Raw genomic sequence first — 15,725 nt, forward strand, 5'->3', positions numbered from 1 at the left:
AGTACCAGAGCGCATTGTACGTCTGAGCAGCTCGCTCGCGATAGAACACTAGCCGATCCTGAGACGTCATTGGCATCACGCTGCTGAAAGTGATGAAGCCGAAGAACCCAGTCGTGCAGTACAGCATGCCCATACCCGAGTTGATACCGGCGTACGAAGTGTACTCCGCGTTAACGTAAGTGACACCGAACATCAGACCGAGTGTAAGCGCCAGGAAGAAGCGCGTCAAGTTGTACGATGCTGTGCGCCAGTACATGATGAAGAAGCGCTGAATCAGGAGCTTGGCTTGCGTCAACTCCGACGCGGCGCGTTTACCACTGTACTCTAAGAGAGGCACCAACGGTGACGGACGCGATACGCCTTCACGGTCTAGGTTTGCTTGGAGGAGCTCAAAGTGTTTACTCGACTTGAAGATTTCCACAAAGTCGGTCTTGTCGCCGTTCGTGTTGCCCGCACCGGCACCGATCACCTCCAACATCCACGTTGCAGGGTTGTAGCTGTCCTCTAGCTTCGCCACACTATCGATAGATTTAAAGTACGCGATCACTTCGCTCGCATTCTTGCCTAGCTCTCCACCGAACACCAGCTCGCCACCGCGCTTCAGCAACAAGAGGCTGTCGAACACGCTAAACACCTCGGTCGACGGCTGGTGGATTGTACACACCACGGTACGCCCCGTGTTCGCCACCTTGCGTACGCCATCCATGATGAACTTGGCAGAGCGTGCATCCAGGCCACTCGTCGGCTCGTCCAGGAACAGCACGCTCGGTTGAGCTGCTAGCTCCACGCCAATAGTCAATCGCTTCAGCTGTTCCACGGAGCTGCCACGGACGATCTGGTCGGCGATCGGATGCAGGTCCAGCAAGTCCAAACACTCGTCCACAGAGTCATACTTGAAGCTGTTGGGGACGTCGGCTCCCTGGCGTAAGAATGCACTGAACGTGAGCGCCTCGCGGATAGTAGACGACTCGGAGTGGATGGCCATCTGCTCGCAGTAGCGTGGATCGACGGATAGCGAGGTCGGTGGCGGGGTGGCCGTTTAGTAGAATCTGGCCGGTGATCTTGCCTCCCGTCTTGCGTCCGGCGATGACGTCCATCAGTGTCGTCTTGCCGGCACCCGAGAATCCCATGAGCGCCGTGATGGTGCCGGGTAGGGCGTATCCGCTGATACCCTTCAGTAGGTCGATGGTTTCCTTTGGGTTGGCCGGGTCGGGCACGGTGTACCGGAGATCTTTAAATGCGACAGTGACCGGCACGAAGTGTTTCTCTCGCGGAGGTAGTACCGACACCATGGTCGCGTCCTCTGCGGGTGATCCACGAGGCGTACGCGCTAAACTGTAGCCCTCGGAAGCACTGCTCGTGTTCTCCGGGTCGAGCGTGACATTCTCGGGACACTCGAAACGGTAATACTCCAGTGAAATATACGACGGGAACATGAACAAAACATAGGCTACCGCCATGAAGCCCACGCCGTACCACAACCAGAACTTCTCAGTCGGCACTTCGAACGTTGTCAAGGCATACACCCCCATAGTCATGTTGTAGTTGGCGCAGTAGTCGACGTTGTTGTACACACAAGTGTCAAACCTCTCGTCGGTGTACTGATTCACGGCTAGAGCTCGAACTCCCCAGGCCATGGGGTTGATCCAGTAGATCCAAATGAGGTAGTCTGGGATTTGGTCCTTGGTGATGACAAAGCCGGCGAACACGACGAACAAGAGGATGGAAACCACCGACACGGGGTAGGCCACATTCAGGTCTGGGGAGGCGCAGGAGAGGAAGAAAAAGCACGCGGTCATCGCTAAGTTCGTCATGAACATCATCAGCTCGAAGAACAGGAAGGCGTCAACGGTTGGCACATACCCACACATCCAGTAGACGATGGAGCCGAAGCACAAGCTCTCGGCTAGACCCAACGGGATCTGACTCACCGAGTTGGAGAGCACAAAGGACGCGGTACGGAAGAAATTGGCTCGACGCTGTTTGTAGAACACCTCGCGAGCCGCCATGAAGATGGGAAGCTGCGCCTGTTGTCCAAGCGATACGAACATGACAGCGTTGACGATAATGCCTATCATCAGCTGCGCGTTGGTCTCGTCGATCTGGTAGTAGACGCTCGAGTACAACAAGCCCATCAAGACGATCATGGCGGAGCGACCCACTAGGAACGCTCTGTCGCGCATGGTGAGAGTGATCTGACGCTGCACTACAGCGATGGTGCTGCTCCAGAAGTTCTGGTGGAATTCCGGGGTCGGATCGAAGTGCGTGGTCTTGTCTTCGATCAGACTCCTCTGGACCGGACTGTGGAGATCTTCTTCCATTTGCTTGTGCATGGCTGAGCGACGGAAGGCGTCGGCATACTGACTGCCCAAGCGGGGGATGCTACAGGACGGAAGCGAGTTCACCTCGTACTGCGTCTGCTTGTCGGTGCCCAAATCCAAGAGGAAGTCAGCGACGTCACGGTGCGGAGGACACTTGAACCCCAGACTCTCGAAGTAACCCAAAGCCTCAGCACGTGGGCCATGGTACATGACGTAGCCCTCGTTCAGAATCACCACATTGTCGAACAGCTCGAACACCTCAGGCGACGGCTGCAACAAGGAGATCACGACTGTCTTACGGAACTTCTTGGCGAGACTGCGCTGCGCGGCGACGATGTCGAAGGTGGCAGCACTATCGAGACCCGTGCTGATCTCGTCCATCATCATAACGAACTTGTTGCCGAACGCCATCTCGCCAGTGGTCACTCGCTTGCGCTCTCCTCCAGACACACCGCGGGTCATGGCGTCTCCGACGATGGTGTTCTGACAGTTGTCGAGTCCGAGCTGCTGGATGATGATGTCCGGGTAGTACTTGCACATGGCTCTGGCAGCGTCGAGTGCAGCCTTGTTCTCCTCGGGTGTACCCATAACAAAATGCTGAGCGTCTTGCTCTGAGAAGACTCCACCACAACAGATGTGTGCGAACTCGAGCGTCTCCTTAACTGACAATGACGGATAGTGCTCGTCTCGCTGCGTGACGTAGAAGACGAACTGTGGCAGACGTCGGAGAAGTTCGTTGGACGGTGTACCGTTGTACGTGACTTCACCCTCAATTGTGACGTTCTTGTTGGCGGGAAACCTACCGCTTAGTAGCTTCATGAGCGAGGATTTACCAGAGCCAGGCTGACCCAGCACGAGGTTGAGGGTGCCTGGCTTGAAGACTCCACTGACGTTCTTGAGGATCTGCTTCTTGACGGTGTGCTTCTTGGCGCATATACCTCGGACGCTCTTCATGAGCTCGTTGGTGAGCGTGGGTAGCTCGACCTTGATGTCGCTCTCGTCCTTGACGACGATATCGGCAGAGAGAGAGACATTTTTGAAGCGGACCTCCATCTGCGGTAATGCTCTGCCTAATGCCTTCTCCATGCGACAGGCGACGTGGTCGTGGAGCGCCTGTGACCCTTGTGCCATTAGCGTCTTGCCATTGTCATACTCGATGGAGGCGCAGATTGGCTGGCCTGAATTTGGCTAAGCTTTCGCCACCATGAGTGTTGCTGCTCTTAAAAACTGAGGAGCAAAATCAAAAGTGAGCTGTCAAAGCCACGGTAACACTTCATGCTTTCCTTTCACTAGCTGAGAAATTATTTACATGAACTGCAAAAGCTTGAGAAATTTATTAAAACGCGATGCCTTTCAGTTTGATTGTTGGTTTTTGGCATAATGTGTAAGGCTATCTCCACTCGAGTTGCTATCGGAGTTGCTATTGCTAACACCTGCTCCGCTAAAATGTTTCTTGAATCGTTCGCTGTGGAACAATCGTGCACCTCGTTTTCGGCCCCGGTATGGCTTAATAACCTGCACAATCTAATGATTGCGCCACATGCATTGCGCAAATGAGTTGCCCATCTCCTTTGGACCAAATAACCTCAATGGTATTCCCCTTTTCGAGGAGGGATGAAACGCCGCACTTCCGCCACGATGTATCAGCTCAATCACTTCACCATACAACAGCTCATTATAAATTTTGTCGCAAAACGCCATGGCACGTCGCCCGTCCGCCTTTTCTACGTTGAATCTCGCCAATAAGCAAACATTGTGCAGGAAGGCAGCCACAGAGCCATCATGAACACTGAATACCAGTGTGATTCCATCAGTTTCGTATGGTCATTGTCGATACGTCTTGTCAACCTTCTGAGCACCACTTCATCGCTGTATAAATATTGACGGGGGTATACTTCTCGCCTTTGTAAAACAGAGAGTGTGTCGAAGATGGATTTGAGAGTTGTACTTAATTAAGGTAATACAAAGTAGTACATTTGGATTCCATCTGTTCCTCTATAAATATTCGCAGCTCGTAAACTCTATATGGTCCACCCCGCCGAATACGAGGTGCATGACTGTATCCTTCATGTACGGTTTTCGCTAATCGGATAATCTCCGTCCGCAACGAACGATGCAAGAAGCTGCTTTACGGATGCAGGCGCTATGTACAATCTTCACTCTAAATGTAGAATGGCGTTACCGCAACCATAAATACAACACCACGACACGAATTTTGGCAACTTTAGAGCGAAACGCAACCACAACGGGGCATGCACTCGGTATTATATTTTAATTTACCCAAGACCATGTGGCCTTCGTCGATAGGTTTGTCTAAATTTAGAGGTTCTAGACTGATGTGAGCCCCATGTACATTATGTGGGACACAAGTATTCGCACACTTTGGGACTTCTCGATTTGCTGGAAGATCTCGATCATCGCTATGGATCAGAAGGCTTTACCACTTGAGTTGGTTCGTGCAAGGCTTAGTGAGCTGGAGAAGATGAGGACGGTGCTCGTTAACATACAACGCAGTATGGAGGAAATCATGGCAGCTCAGATGGAGTTTCAGGGTCGTATTGATGAGGAGGAAGCTTGCCTTTACCAGCTGAAGGCGGATTTCTTCGAGGAGGGGGCAGCTCAAGATGACGATCTTTCGTTTGGAGTTTTATTGGAGATGGCTATTCACAAGCTGAATGCATAATGCAGTGAACACGGTCTGTATTAAAGACTTAATTGAGGCTAAAACACTTACTCGAGTTCTTTTTGTAGCTTCTGTAGAGTCTTGCTTGTTGTGGCAGCGTCGGATTCGGAGATAGGTTGTTCCTTGGACAGATGCATAATGGCCCAAAGAATTCGTAGGCGCATCACTTTGATGTCGTGCTTGGTGACGTCGTAGCTTTGCTGTGTGGTGTTTCCAGTCAGATAATTGTAGCATTGTGCTATAACTAATACGCCGCAACTAGATCCATCTGGTTGTTGCGGTGAAAACACCCACTCAACGTCCTGGATCTCCAATTCCACATCCGGCATCGAGGACGCGTGCCACCGCTCGAGGAACCCGCGTAGGCCCTCTTTTGCTTTGCTTTTTGGGTGATTCACTTGTTCAGTAACACCCTCCCAGATCGTCATCATGTCCTTGTGATAAGAAGCATCAATCAAAGGCTCGTACATGTGTACAAATAGTCGTACACTAGTTGCCGTCGTGGGAAAACGCGTGATAATGACTCCCCAATGATTGCCGTCCAGGTGTACTGCGTGGAGGACAAAGTTAAGTTCTCCGATAGATACTTTTGGTGTAGAAGGCCACCCGATATCCCACATCAGTGACGAGATCACGTAGCAGCCACCAACAACCCCTCCAATTGTTCGTAAACAGAAGTCTATGTGACTGTCATTAAGCCATCCCCGACATAGACCACCGAGAATGTTTTCGAAAGTGATCGATCCATTTCCGTGCAGCGTCCGAAATTCCGTTAGTAAGCGACTTGATGCAAGCTTTCCAATCACTTCGTTGGCCAAGTCTTGATGGCGATTGGAGATAGAAACTTCTTGAAAGCCTTGAATCTTTGTCTATTCTGCTAAGAGGCTCACATTTGATGGGATGATTCGCCAGTTTTGCTCTAGCCATTTCCGGTCTTCAATCCACGTTCGTCCCTTTAATTTGACATCGTGGAATCCAGTCAAAGCTCCTACAAACTTGCTGCGAGATGTTGTAGATGTAGAGCAACCATTCCGTTAGTGCAACCCGGTTGTAGCAATCATAATATGGCAACCTATTTGATAAAACAACCTTACCTGCTAAACTTCCAGAGTTTCGGATCAATAGTGGCGACAATATCAAGGACGATCCCTTGATTCTTCGCGCTATCTTCGAGTGGACCCGGCGAGTCCTGTTCTTTCCATGCTGTCGTGACGGCGGCTTGGAGTGATCGACTGATATCAATTGGAACTGCAAATGCGTGCATGTAGTCCGTGTGCCGCATTGCTTCCCACCGACACTCGATGCTACGGGCTCTCAAATAGGGATCTTCAAGCTGAACTGGATACTTGGCAAGTGTATCCATGACGAATTTCAAGTTTTCCGTGTTCCTTGCCCAACGTACAAAGCGATCAAGAGTCACAGTAAGCCCAGCTGGGTATTTGTGAATAGCTAGACGGGGTTGACCGGATGTCAACGTAGTTTGGCGGAGCTGCTTCGTCGTCACCCTGGAATTACCGCGACGTTTCGGCCGAGGAAGGCTTATGATATCAACAGCACGGCTTGCAATTGTTGGTACTTCTGGATCTGGCGGCGACATATTAGAAGTATCATTGACGCGTTCTGGGCTTGCACTGTCCCCTTCAGACTCAGATGCTTCATACTCCGATGCACCTCCACTATCCGTGCAGGCTTCTGTAGAGGGCGAAGCGAATTCTAGCTCGTCCATAAGTTTCGCTGTTTCCATTGCCTCAAGTGGGTCAAGCGAGGAGAAATCGTCTTGATCGTCATCGTCTTCGTTACTACTACCGTCATCGCGATTACCATTGACTTCGCGGTTGAGACCAATCTCCACCGTGTCCTTCCAGGCAGAGAGTTCTTGATAGAAATCAGCGCTTGATAGACACGATAAATGTTCCAGCAGAGGCTCTAACACTGCTTTTGCGTATGAATACTTTTCCGATGACGACAAAACCACCTGGTTGGCACGCTCCTTCCTGTGAAGGCGAACGTAGGCAATCTCTTTGGGTATCTTAGAAGCTGTCATACAGGATCCGTGATCATCACTTTGTTCCGCAACCTTGTCATCCTCCGGCAACTTTACTTTCGGCGACCTTAACTTGGACATTTGCACAATAGGTTTCAGTAAGTCGGCCGCCGCAGCAAGGTCTTCTTTTGCTTCTAAGGCCACCGACAAACTCCATCGTTTGTCAATCGAAGTAACAGGTAACATATTGAGCCGAAGTCCAGATTCTGCCAAATGCATCATGTGTCGGCAAGGTAGATGATGACTCTTGAAGAATAAGCAGGTACATGTCCATTCTCCATCGTTGCACGCAAATGTTTCATTCCCACAGATGACCTTCCAAAACGAAACACTTCCAGCAACTCGTTTGCACGAAGCGCCTGTCATAAGGTTGACGAAGCGCTCCCACTCCTTCTTGACCGTCGAAAATATACCCGCAGACAGTCTATTAGCCACAGCTCGCAAAAACTTTGGCACCGTCTTGGGAGCACGTGAAGTTGAGTGCTGATGTCCAATAGTGAAAACAATTTTCTGCGTAATTGTCATTTGATGCTGAAGCAACCCAGCAATAGTCTTGTCAATTCTCGTTTTGTGACCAAGCAGCATCTTGACTTGATTCCAGTTTGACTCCATCCTATTCGTTGTGGTATTGCCAGCAGTAAAAGCCTTCCCTCTAGTAAAATTGGCCCACATGTCACGGCACGAGTTCCAGTTTTTATCGAAGTACGCAAAAAGGCTTCGCGCTTCTGGTCCTTACAATACTGCCGCATTGCATCGTAGTAGAAGTTGTATCTGGTACTAGAGGTACTAACATAAATCAAAGGCAATCACAAATTAGCCTCCACATACACGGTGAAAAGCAACCTTACTCACCTGTAAAGTAGTTTCATCATTTGGACCAGCAGTTCCTCACATTGCGAAACTCGTAGGCGATACAACGGACGCTTCATTACCTTCTTCCAGTAACTAATCGCATGGAACTGACATAATAGAACCTTGGCTCTCGGAAAGGCATCCTTTAATACGCCCCACTCAACAAAATCTTTGTCAATCACCACCGATTGAATGTGCTTCCAGCCCGAGTTCTTCTCCTTGAAGTAGTCCAAAATTCTGGACATTGTCAGTGCTTGCTCGTTGAGACAAATAAAATCAAAACCCGGAAACCCTCGACCCGTAGCTGTGGTGACAACCAAACTTCCTAAAGGTCAAAACCAAAACGAAGTTGAGTTAATCATACAGCAACTTTAAGTAGATAAGGTTGTTATACATCAGAATAAAGTTACAGCAACCATAGCTGTACGCACCCAGATGATAGCCCAGATTATTCGTTCCGTGGGTAAAATCCATCGCTAACGTCTCACCCCATCGCTCGAACATTAGCTTCTGCACTTTTGTCTGCAAAACGATCCCGGTTGTAATGCCAATTTGGTCTTGCATCACGAGAACATCACTGCCATCCAATTGGCGCAGCGCGCGCAGCATGTCCTTCAATCGGATTTCAGCAGAATCCCTCCCCATGATATTGCGAATGAGGTTGCGGGACTGCTGTGGAGTAATCTGGCAGCCTATTATTTACATATACAGTCATACGAAGAACATAGTAGCAGACGTGTTAATTAAAATAAAAAAATTAAATCTGGCTTACATACCAATCCGCTCATTCAAAAAGCTGGAGATGTGCTTCGAAGAAACACGTGCATCCGCCAAGGTTTTCACGTCCTCACGATCCTGCTCGTCCAATGGTAAGGTCTTAGTCGTCAGATATGACGAAGCTTCAGACGCAGTGGTAGGGTGGGAATGGGTGTGATTCTGGACAAAGCAGATAGCGGTTGGTAACTATAATAACACCCATAATATCCGATAGCAAACCTCGTTGCGAATCTTGATAGTAAAACCCTCCGTAGATGTCCGGATCACAACGGCTGTAAACCGAGCGTTGCACCCGCAATAGCGAATCTTGCGGTTGCGGTGTCCTTTAGAGCGAGAGCTCTGTGAAACCCCGTGTGTACAGCGAAAGATTCTGCTGGCCCACTGAAAGTCGGTGGGTATCTGATCGTCGTTTGTACTACACAATAAAGCAACACATTCACGAATTAGGTTTTAGCACGTAAAAAGCAAAAGCAAAAACTACCTGTTGTAACACACTGTAGTTTGCGAGCTTCGAACCCGGAACTTGAGATTGTTTTGGTCCTTGTAGGTTTCAAGCACCTTGTCAAACTCTTCCCAGCTGTGGATAGGGAGAGAAGGAAACGGCGGAACAACGTTGATGATCTCCTCACGGTCCAATTGCATGTACTTCAACTCGTCAATGTGTTTGCTTGACCGTTTTCGAGGAACATACTCCGGGCGCGTCGCCTCCGGTATAGCAATGTCCTTCTTACAGTCTTTTGCCGTCTTGTCCCTCGGAATGTTTGCAAGGGGTGCGTCTGACACAGTTTTCTCTTTCTTAAAGGGGGGAGGCGAATAGTGAGGAGAAAAGCTTCGCTCCTCGGTGGAGACGTGCGGTGAGTGCAGGCGTTTTGCGCCGCAAAACACATTCCCCTTCCCGATTGCTAAAAACAACATTAACAGATGTGGTGAAGATGTGGTGAGTGCCTCAATTAATGGCAACCATAATGTTAAAGCAACAATATCCAACGTACTGGACGGCTTTTGCTGCATCTTTCTGGCCCTCTTTATCTGCGATTTCCCCTTGCGACCTAACACACAACATATACGCTGTTAGAACCATTAACGTTTCACATAAAATGACGTCTCCATCGTACTCTGTGGGGCAGGATCATCCAAGTCATCCGAAGACTGGTCGACGTCTTCAGTCTCTTCGCTGTCGTCTGGCAGAAAGTTGGCATCGCTGCTGTCGTCCTTTTCCATGCCAAGAGCGGCATACATGTAGTTCAGCTCTGTCTGATTTCCCTTTCGCAGGGCCCGCCCTAAAATGTTTGTACAAGAAAGGTTAGAAAATTCTAAAACAGTATCTGCAGCAGATCAGTTCATCCTAACCATGTGGCGGCGCACCCTCTGCCTCACTCATAAGCGAGTCTTCTTGGAGGCCTGCGGATGGAACTCTCCTCGCGCTTCCGTGTGCGGTCCTGCTGTGCAGGGCTCACCGATCGCGCCGCCCGAGGTCTGGATGCTTCTGGCGTCGTGCAGTTCTGGAAATATGAGGTCCTCCGCTGTCGTACTTAACGTGATCACTTCAAATTCGTATCTAAGCGAATACGGTAATTTAGAGAAATAAGTTTCCTTGAAATTTTTGAAACTGAAATACAGCAACCATATTTGTCTCAGATTGGCTAAAACAACTTTAAGTTAAGGTTGCACGAACCACTCCGCTAAATGTACGGAGTGGTTACGTTTTCATCTTTAACAGTCTCCAATAATTCGTACCGGTGCTCCTCCCTCTTTTCGATAAGGACTTGGACCTCTAGTTGAGCCTTCATGATCATCTCCAGACCCGTGCTGATTTGCTCCATCTCCTTCAATGCCGCAAGCTCCTCAAGACGTGCGCTTACCAACTGCCGCGCCAGTGCTGCCTCCTTCATAGCAATTCTGCGCTAGATGTCAGAAAGAAATGGAGCTCATGCGAACCTAGCTCATATATCTAAATTTAACGGATAGTTGTCATTATGTGGTCCACATGTAACTGACGACATGTAATTACAATAAATTCCGTTTTGCTAAGGTTGCTTCTGGTTTGGCCAGGTTGCTGGAATTGTTGCTTTAGTGACAAGGTTGCTATATATTTCGTCGTCAGATTGTAAATGGGGAAACTTATGGTTGCGGTAACGACATTCCTAAATGTATGCTACGTACATGTATTACCATACAACAAGTCTGAGAAACTACACTCCTGGACACAATTATGCGGCCACCAGTGCACTTGAGGAAGGCTCACCTAAAAAAAGAGATTTGCTAAGGTGATCACAATTTACTGCCACCATCGCAACACCATGTGTCATTTTGGCTGACTAGAAATTTGTATGGGCTGAGTTTCTGTGGGCGAGAGCTCAAAGTAGTTGCATGGGGGTGTACACAATAGTATTTAATGTATTGTCCTGGGAGACCAGCAAAGCTGGGTGGAGGGCCTAACCAACATTAATTCGGCCGGGCAAATGCCGCTTGATCCTCTAACAACCTTAACGCAACAACATAAATTAGCTCCTATGCAGTAAAATCCATAAAATATCGTATCGTAATTGTTTCATTTGTATTATACCTTCTTAAAGGTTTTGTGCTAAAATAATGATAGTTCACATGCCGATAGTTTGTAATAAAAACAATTATAACACCAAGATAAACTATGTAGTATCTTGATCCTCTAGCAACCTTTACGCAACAACATAAATTAGCTCCTATGCAGTAAAATCCATAAAATATCGTATCGTAGTTGGTTCATTTGTATTATGCATTTTTAAAGTTTCTTGTGCTAAATAAGGATAGTTCATATGCCGATAGTCTGTAATAGAAACAATTTATAATACCAAGATAAACTATGTTATATCGAATCTTTTTAAAAAATACTAAATTATAGTATTATTGCTATTTTTTGGGTGTGCATGCTCGAAAAACCATCTTTGTCTCCTACCGTATTGCATATCCCCCTTAGAACATTAAATCATCCAGAACATTACGTGAAATAGACAGGAACGCGCGACCTAAGCAGGTTCTTGTGCGTGTATCCTCCAGCAGATTTTGTCACCAAATGCTCTGTGTGTGCAGTTACTCATCATTCTGGGCGTTATCATCCAGGGCAGCTCCCTCTCTCGTCAGTCCAACTCAGTCAGTACTTAACTTGGCGTTTCATTGTAGGGCCATCCGCGTTTTCGTTTAGCTTGCGTTTCGCACTCACGCGCTTACCCCTTGCCTTTGTGGCAGCATTGACACTCTTTTCGCCCTCTTCGGCCTCTGCTGTTGGCTCTTGACGGCATCCAGACACACTAGCCAGCTCCGGAATATCCGGGTCAACCGCTACAAAGGAACCTGTACGGGTACCGATACCACGGCCGTTAAAGTCCACGACACTGCCATTGTGAGCGGCGATGACGTGATTCATGTCTGAATCCGTCACACGATCTGTTGCATCTTGCCAGAGAGTGCAAGTGATTGAGTCAGTGCCATTCTTAACAGTAATTTCTCGTTTGCGCACTTGTCTTCCATCATTTGCTTGCATTTCAACCACAGGCCCAACTCCCTCAATGATGCCAATAATGTTTACATGCGAATTACTCGTGCATTGTAACGCCTCGGAAACCGATAAGAACTTGCAAGCAACAAATTCAATTGGAACTGCTGTAGCAGCGTGCGTTTCGCCGTACAGTTGTGTAGTTCGTCACGTTTTGGAATGTCGGGCTCCACAACAATCATGCTACCCGGTCCTGTTAAGATAGAGCGCTCATGATACGTAGACACGCGGCATCGACAAATTGCAATTTTTATCCTAGTATGGAATCACCATCAACATCTGCAAATTCGTTCCATAGCGTCAACAGCACAGACACGTTCGATGTATCCACAAAGGTAACCTCACGCTTCTTGATCAAGTGACCACTTTTTCTTACCACGTAATCAACCTCTTCGCCTTTGACCGATACACCTACCACACCCACAATAGAACTCTCAGCAACCGTGGCCAGCTCACGAATCCCAGTGAAATGATACTTGGGGTGACCAACAGTACCGTCGTCGGCAATCTCTTCGATTTTCGTGTCGTCGGACAATATTATTTCGAATGGGTGTGGACAGATGTAAACTCACGTTTTGCACGCCGGAGGACAGCATCGCGAACGCGATAGACGTTATCCAGTTTTAGAGTTCTCGTAGCAGATTCGGCAAGCTGGTTAAATGCGCATGCGCGATTGTGGGTATCATCACTATCAGCTAACTCAGCGGCCAACACCTTGCCACTCCCTTTCGTGTTACTCCAGCTGCGCAATGGTGACAAGCTCACGACTCGAGCGATAATCGACCACTCCACCCCAAGCGAAGGAGAAAGATCTCTTATCGGCACCGACATACTCTCGACAATTTTTTTTCACTTTCATGCTGGTCCGCAAATTGAAGAATGAAGGTGTGTGGGGATACGAATGGAGAATGAGATCCTTTTTTCTTTTTTTTCTCTGGGACGCAGCACTGTTAGTTATGCGAAAATGCAATTTTTTTATGCGCTTACGAAAGGATATCCTAAAGATTTCAAGTTGGTACCACTTCCGTATTGTATGAGGCAAAATACTGCCTGTCTAACAGCTATTACTATTTCACTAACGGCTACAACAACCATTTCCAAATTATTGAACCGCTATTACATTTTTAACTGCGGGCTTCAACAATATAGTTATAACGCTATTAATATTTCACTAACGGCTTCAACAACTACCTTCAATCTTCATTTTGGATAATATGAAGCGTGGCGACGACATTGAAGAGCTTAAAACGCGAGCGCAACGTAGAATATATCTGCGCAGGAATAGTGCTCCAGTTACGACTGTTAATGCCACTCACGACAGATTGGTTACAACTCCTGCACCTCGGGGCGCGGCTGGCGATACGGAGAATTCTATGCCTTCAGCACAGCGTGTTTTTCTCCCCGCTTCTCCTTCTCGAAAGCGTAAGCATGGAGAGCACATGCCTCGCGATGAAAGTCAGAGATAATCTCGTAGACATTGCAAACCGTGTGCTGAGTGCAAGACAGCTAACACCAGAAGAGTTAACGGCGATGCAAAATGGCCAAGGATATTGCTTTGACCCACGCTTGGGTTTGGCTTATTTTCATTGTTGCTCCCAACATCCTGATGCCTTTGTATTTAACGACGAAACGGTATCTTCGGATGCGTATGGTAACGAAACAGCATGTGTGCAACGTCTTCTTCGACTATTGGACGAACCACCAGGTCAAAATGAAGCCGATACGTGCCAAAAATCTATCGAGGCTCACAGTACAAGGACGGAAGATATTTTTGCCTGTGCATCGGGCTGTGAGATGATCATGGGTAAGAATAACAAAGTTGTGCACACCACAATTGACGAGTTGGCCGAGCTATTTCATGCTACCTTTCAAGAGCGGGAAGAACGATATGGAGGTTTAGACGATGCGACCGTGCGCCTCCACTGCCAAGTCTACCAGCAAGGCGAATAATTTCTCTATATTAGTCCGGATCTTGTTGTGGATGGCGATCGAGTTGTTCTATGTGGCCCATGCTCATTAAATCCGCGGCAAGTTCCTTACAGTATTGCGAGTGGACATGACTACAGGCGTCGCGGCGACCTTCCCGTGCTTAATGACATTTCCTCGAACAGCATCTGTCCCGTGCGTCGATTTGGAATGGAAATATCACTCTCCGGTAAGCATATGACTGGACATTTTATTTGCTTTGCTTCTGATGGTCCCGTTCAATGTACCAAATCACTTCCTCGCACCGACTCTGATAGCATGCCCCACGTTACTTTATTGACCCTAAAGAAAAGTGGCGGATCCAGAAACAAACGTTTTCGCAGTTTTTTTGATTTACCTGAAGATGATATATATCGCTGGCTAGCAATTTTATCTCGAACACACAGCTACTGGCGTCGTGAAGAAATTGTGGTCGATGATTCCTGCCATCAGCGTGCTGCAGTACGCGACCTAAAGCACTCAATACAGCAACATGTTGTTATTGTGGCTTCTGAAACTTCTGAGCGACTTGTTGATGCCGTGTGTTTCGGACCAACAGGAGACAGCGGTGGTGGAGAGGCCGATTCAAGTAATATTTTACTCGATAAAGCAGCATTGTTGAGTGAAAATAGCATCACAGGGTGTGCTCGTCATAATGAAGTAGCTGAAGCCATGTTGGAGAGTTTGCCTGGTGGTAAGTGCTTGCAGCGAAGCGAAGAGGACGGTGATGTTGGTACTCGTAATTGCGTTAATCCCGATGGAAATGTGTTCGCGATCACTCGTGAAACAACACCGATCGTTGAGTGGGACTCGAATGGATATTTACTTGCTGGAGCTTTTCCTACTTTGTTTATGCGTGGAGGAGATATGCTACCAAAGGGAACCGTTCCAAAAGTTCTTGCGGATCACTTTTTTCGATACTATGATGGGCGGTTTGAACAAGATGTGATGTTCGTGGCTACGTTATTTAACCAAAGGCAACGACATGCAGCAGTCCAAAAGGCAGCTCGGGTTGCAACAACGCATTCTGCTGTACTTCGTAAGCTCGGGAGACTCGCTTACAATCCGGACTTTAGCAAACGACTTGAAAGTGCTCGCAAAGATCCAACACCACCCAAGCAACTGAATTCGCAATTGCTACGAATGTTGTCTATTGTTGGAGAAAAAGTACCATTTTCTCCATTTGAACTAGCTGCTGCAAGGCCGAAGCTATCAGCACTAAGCCATCGTTACGGGCTTGCGCATCATTGGGTTACACTAGTACCACCAGAACAAGATGATCTGAGACTGCTCAGTATTGCTCAATTGCGCAAAGATCAAGTATGGAATCGACTCGACAACATTTACACACGCGGAAGCTGTGAATGGTGTGATTTACCTTCAGATCTTCAGCAGGATTCACGCAAACGACTGACTTTATCTGCGATGTACCCTGCACTAGCTGCCATAGCATTTACGGAGCGCTTCACGGCAACGCAACAGGACATATTACAGTATGAAAACTCTCAAATGACACGGCTAAGCCACGATTACAGCCATTTAAAAGCAGGT

At 48.0% G+C, this 15,725-nt stretch overlaps 1 protein-coding gene across 1 annotated transcript; it reads right to left on the minus strand.

The window, feature by feature from the left end:
- Positions 1–273: 273 nt before the first annotated feature.
- Positions 274–3,452, minus strand: PITG_06109 (ATP-binding Cassette (ABC) Superfamily; the record flags this gene model as incomplete). The annotated part of the gene is made up of 4 exons (XM_002998248.1): positions 274–280; positions 342–988; positions 1,092–1,303; positions 1,355–3,452. 4 exons carry the CDS (start codon positions 3,450–3,452, stop codon positions 274–276), a joined length of 2,964 nt encoding a protein of 987 aa, XP_002998294.1.
- Between the last annotated feature and the right edge of the window lie 12,273 nt (positions 3,453–15,725).

This window comes from Phytophthora infestans, genomic scaffold (assembly GCF_000142945.1).
Source record: "Phytophthora infestans T30-4 supercont1.9 genomic scaffold, whole genome shotgun sequence".
Taxonomy (NCBI): domain Eukaryota; phylum Oomycota; class Peronosporomycetes; order Peronosporales; family Peronosporaceae; genus Phytophthora; species Phytophthora infestans.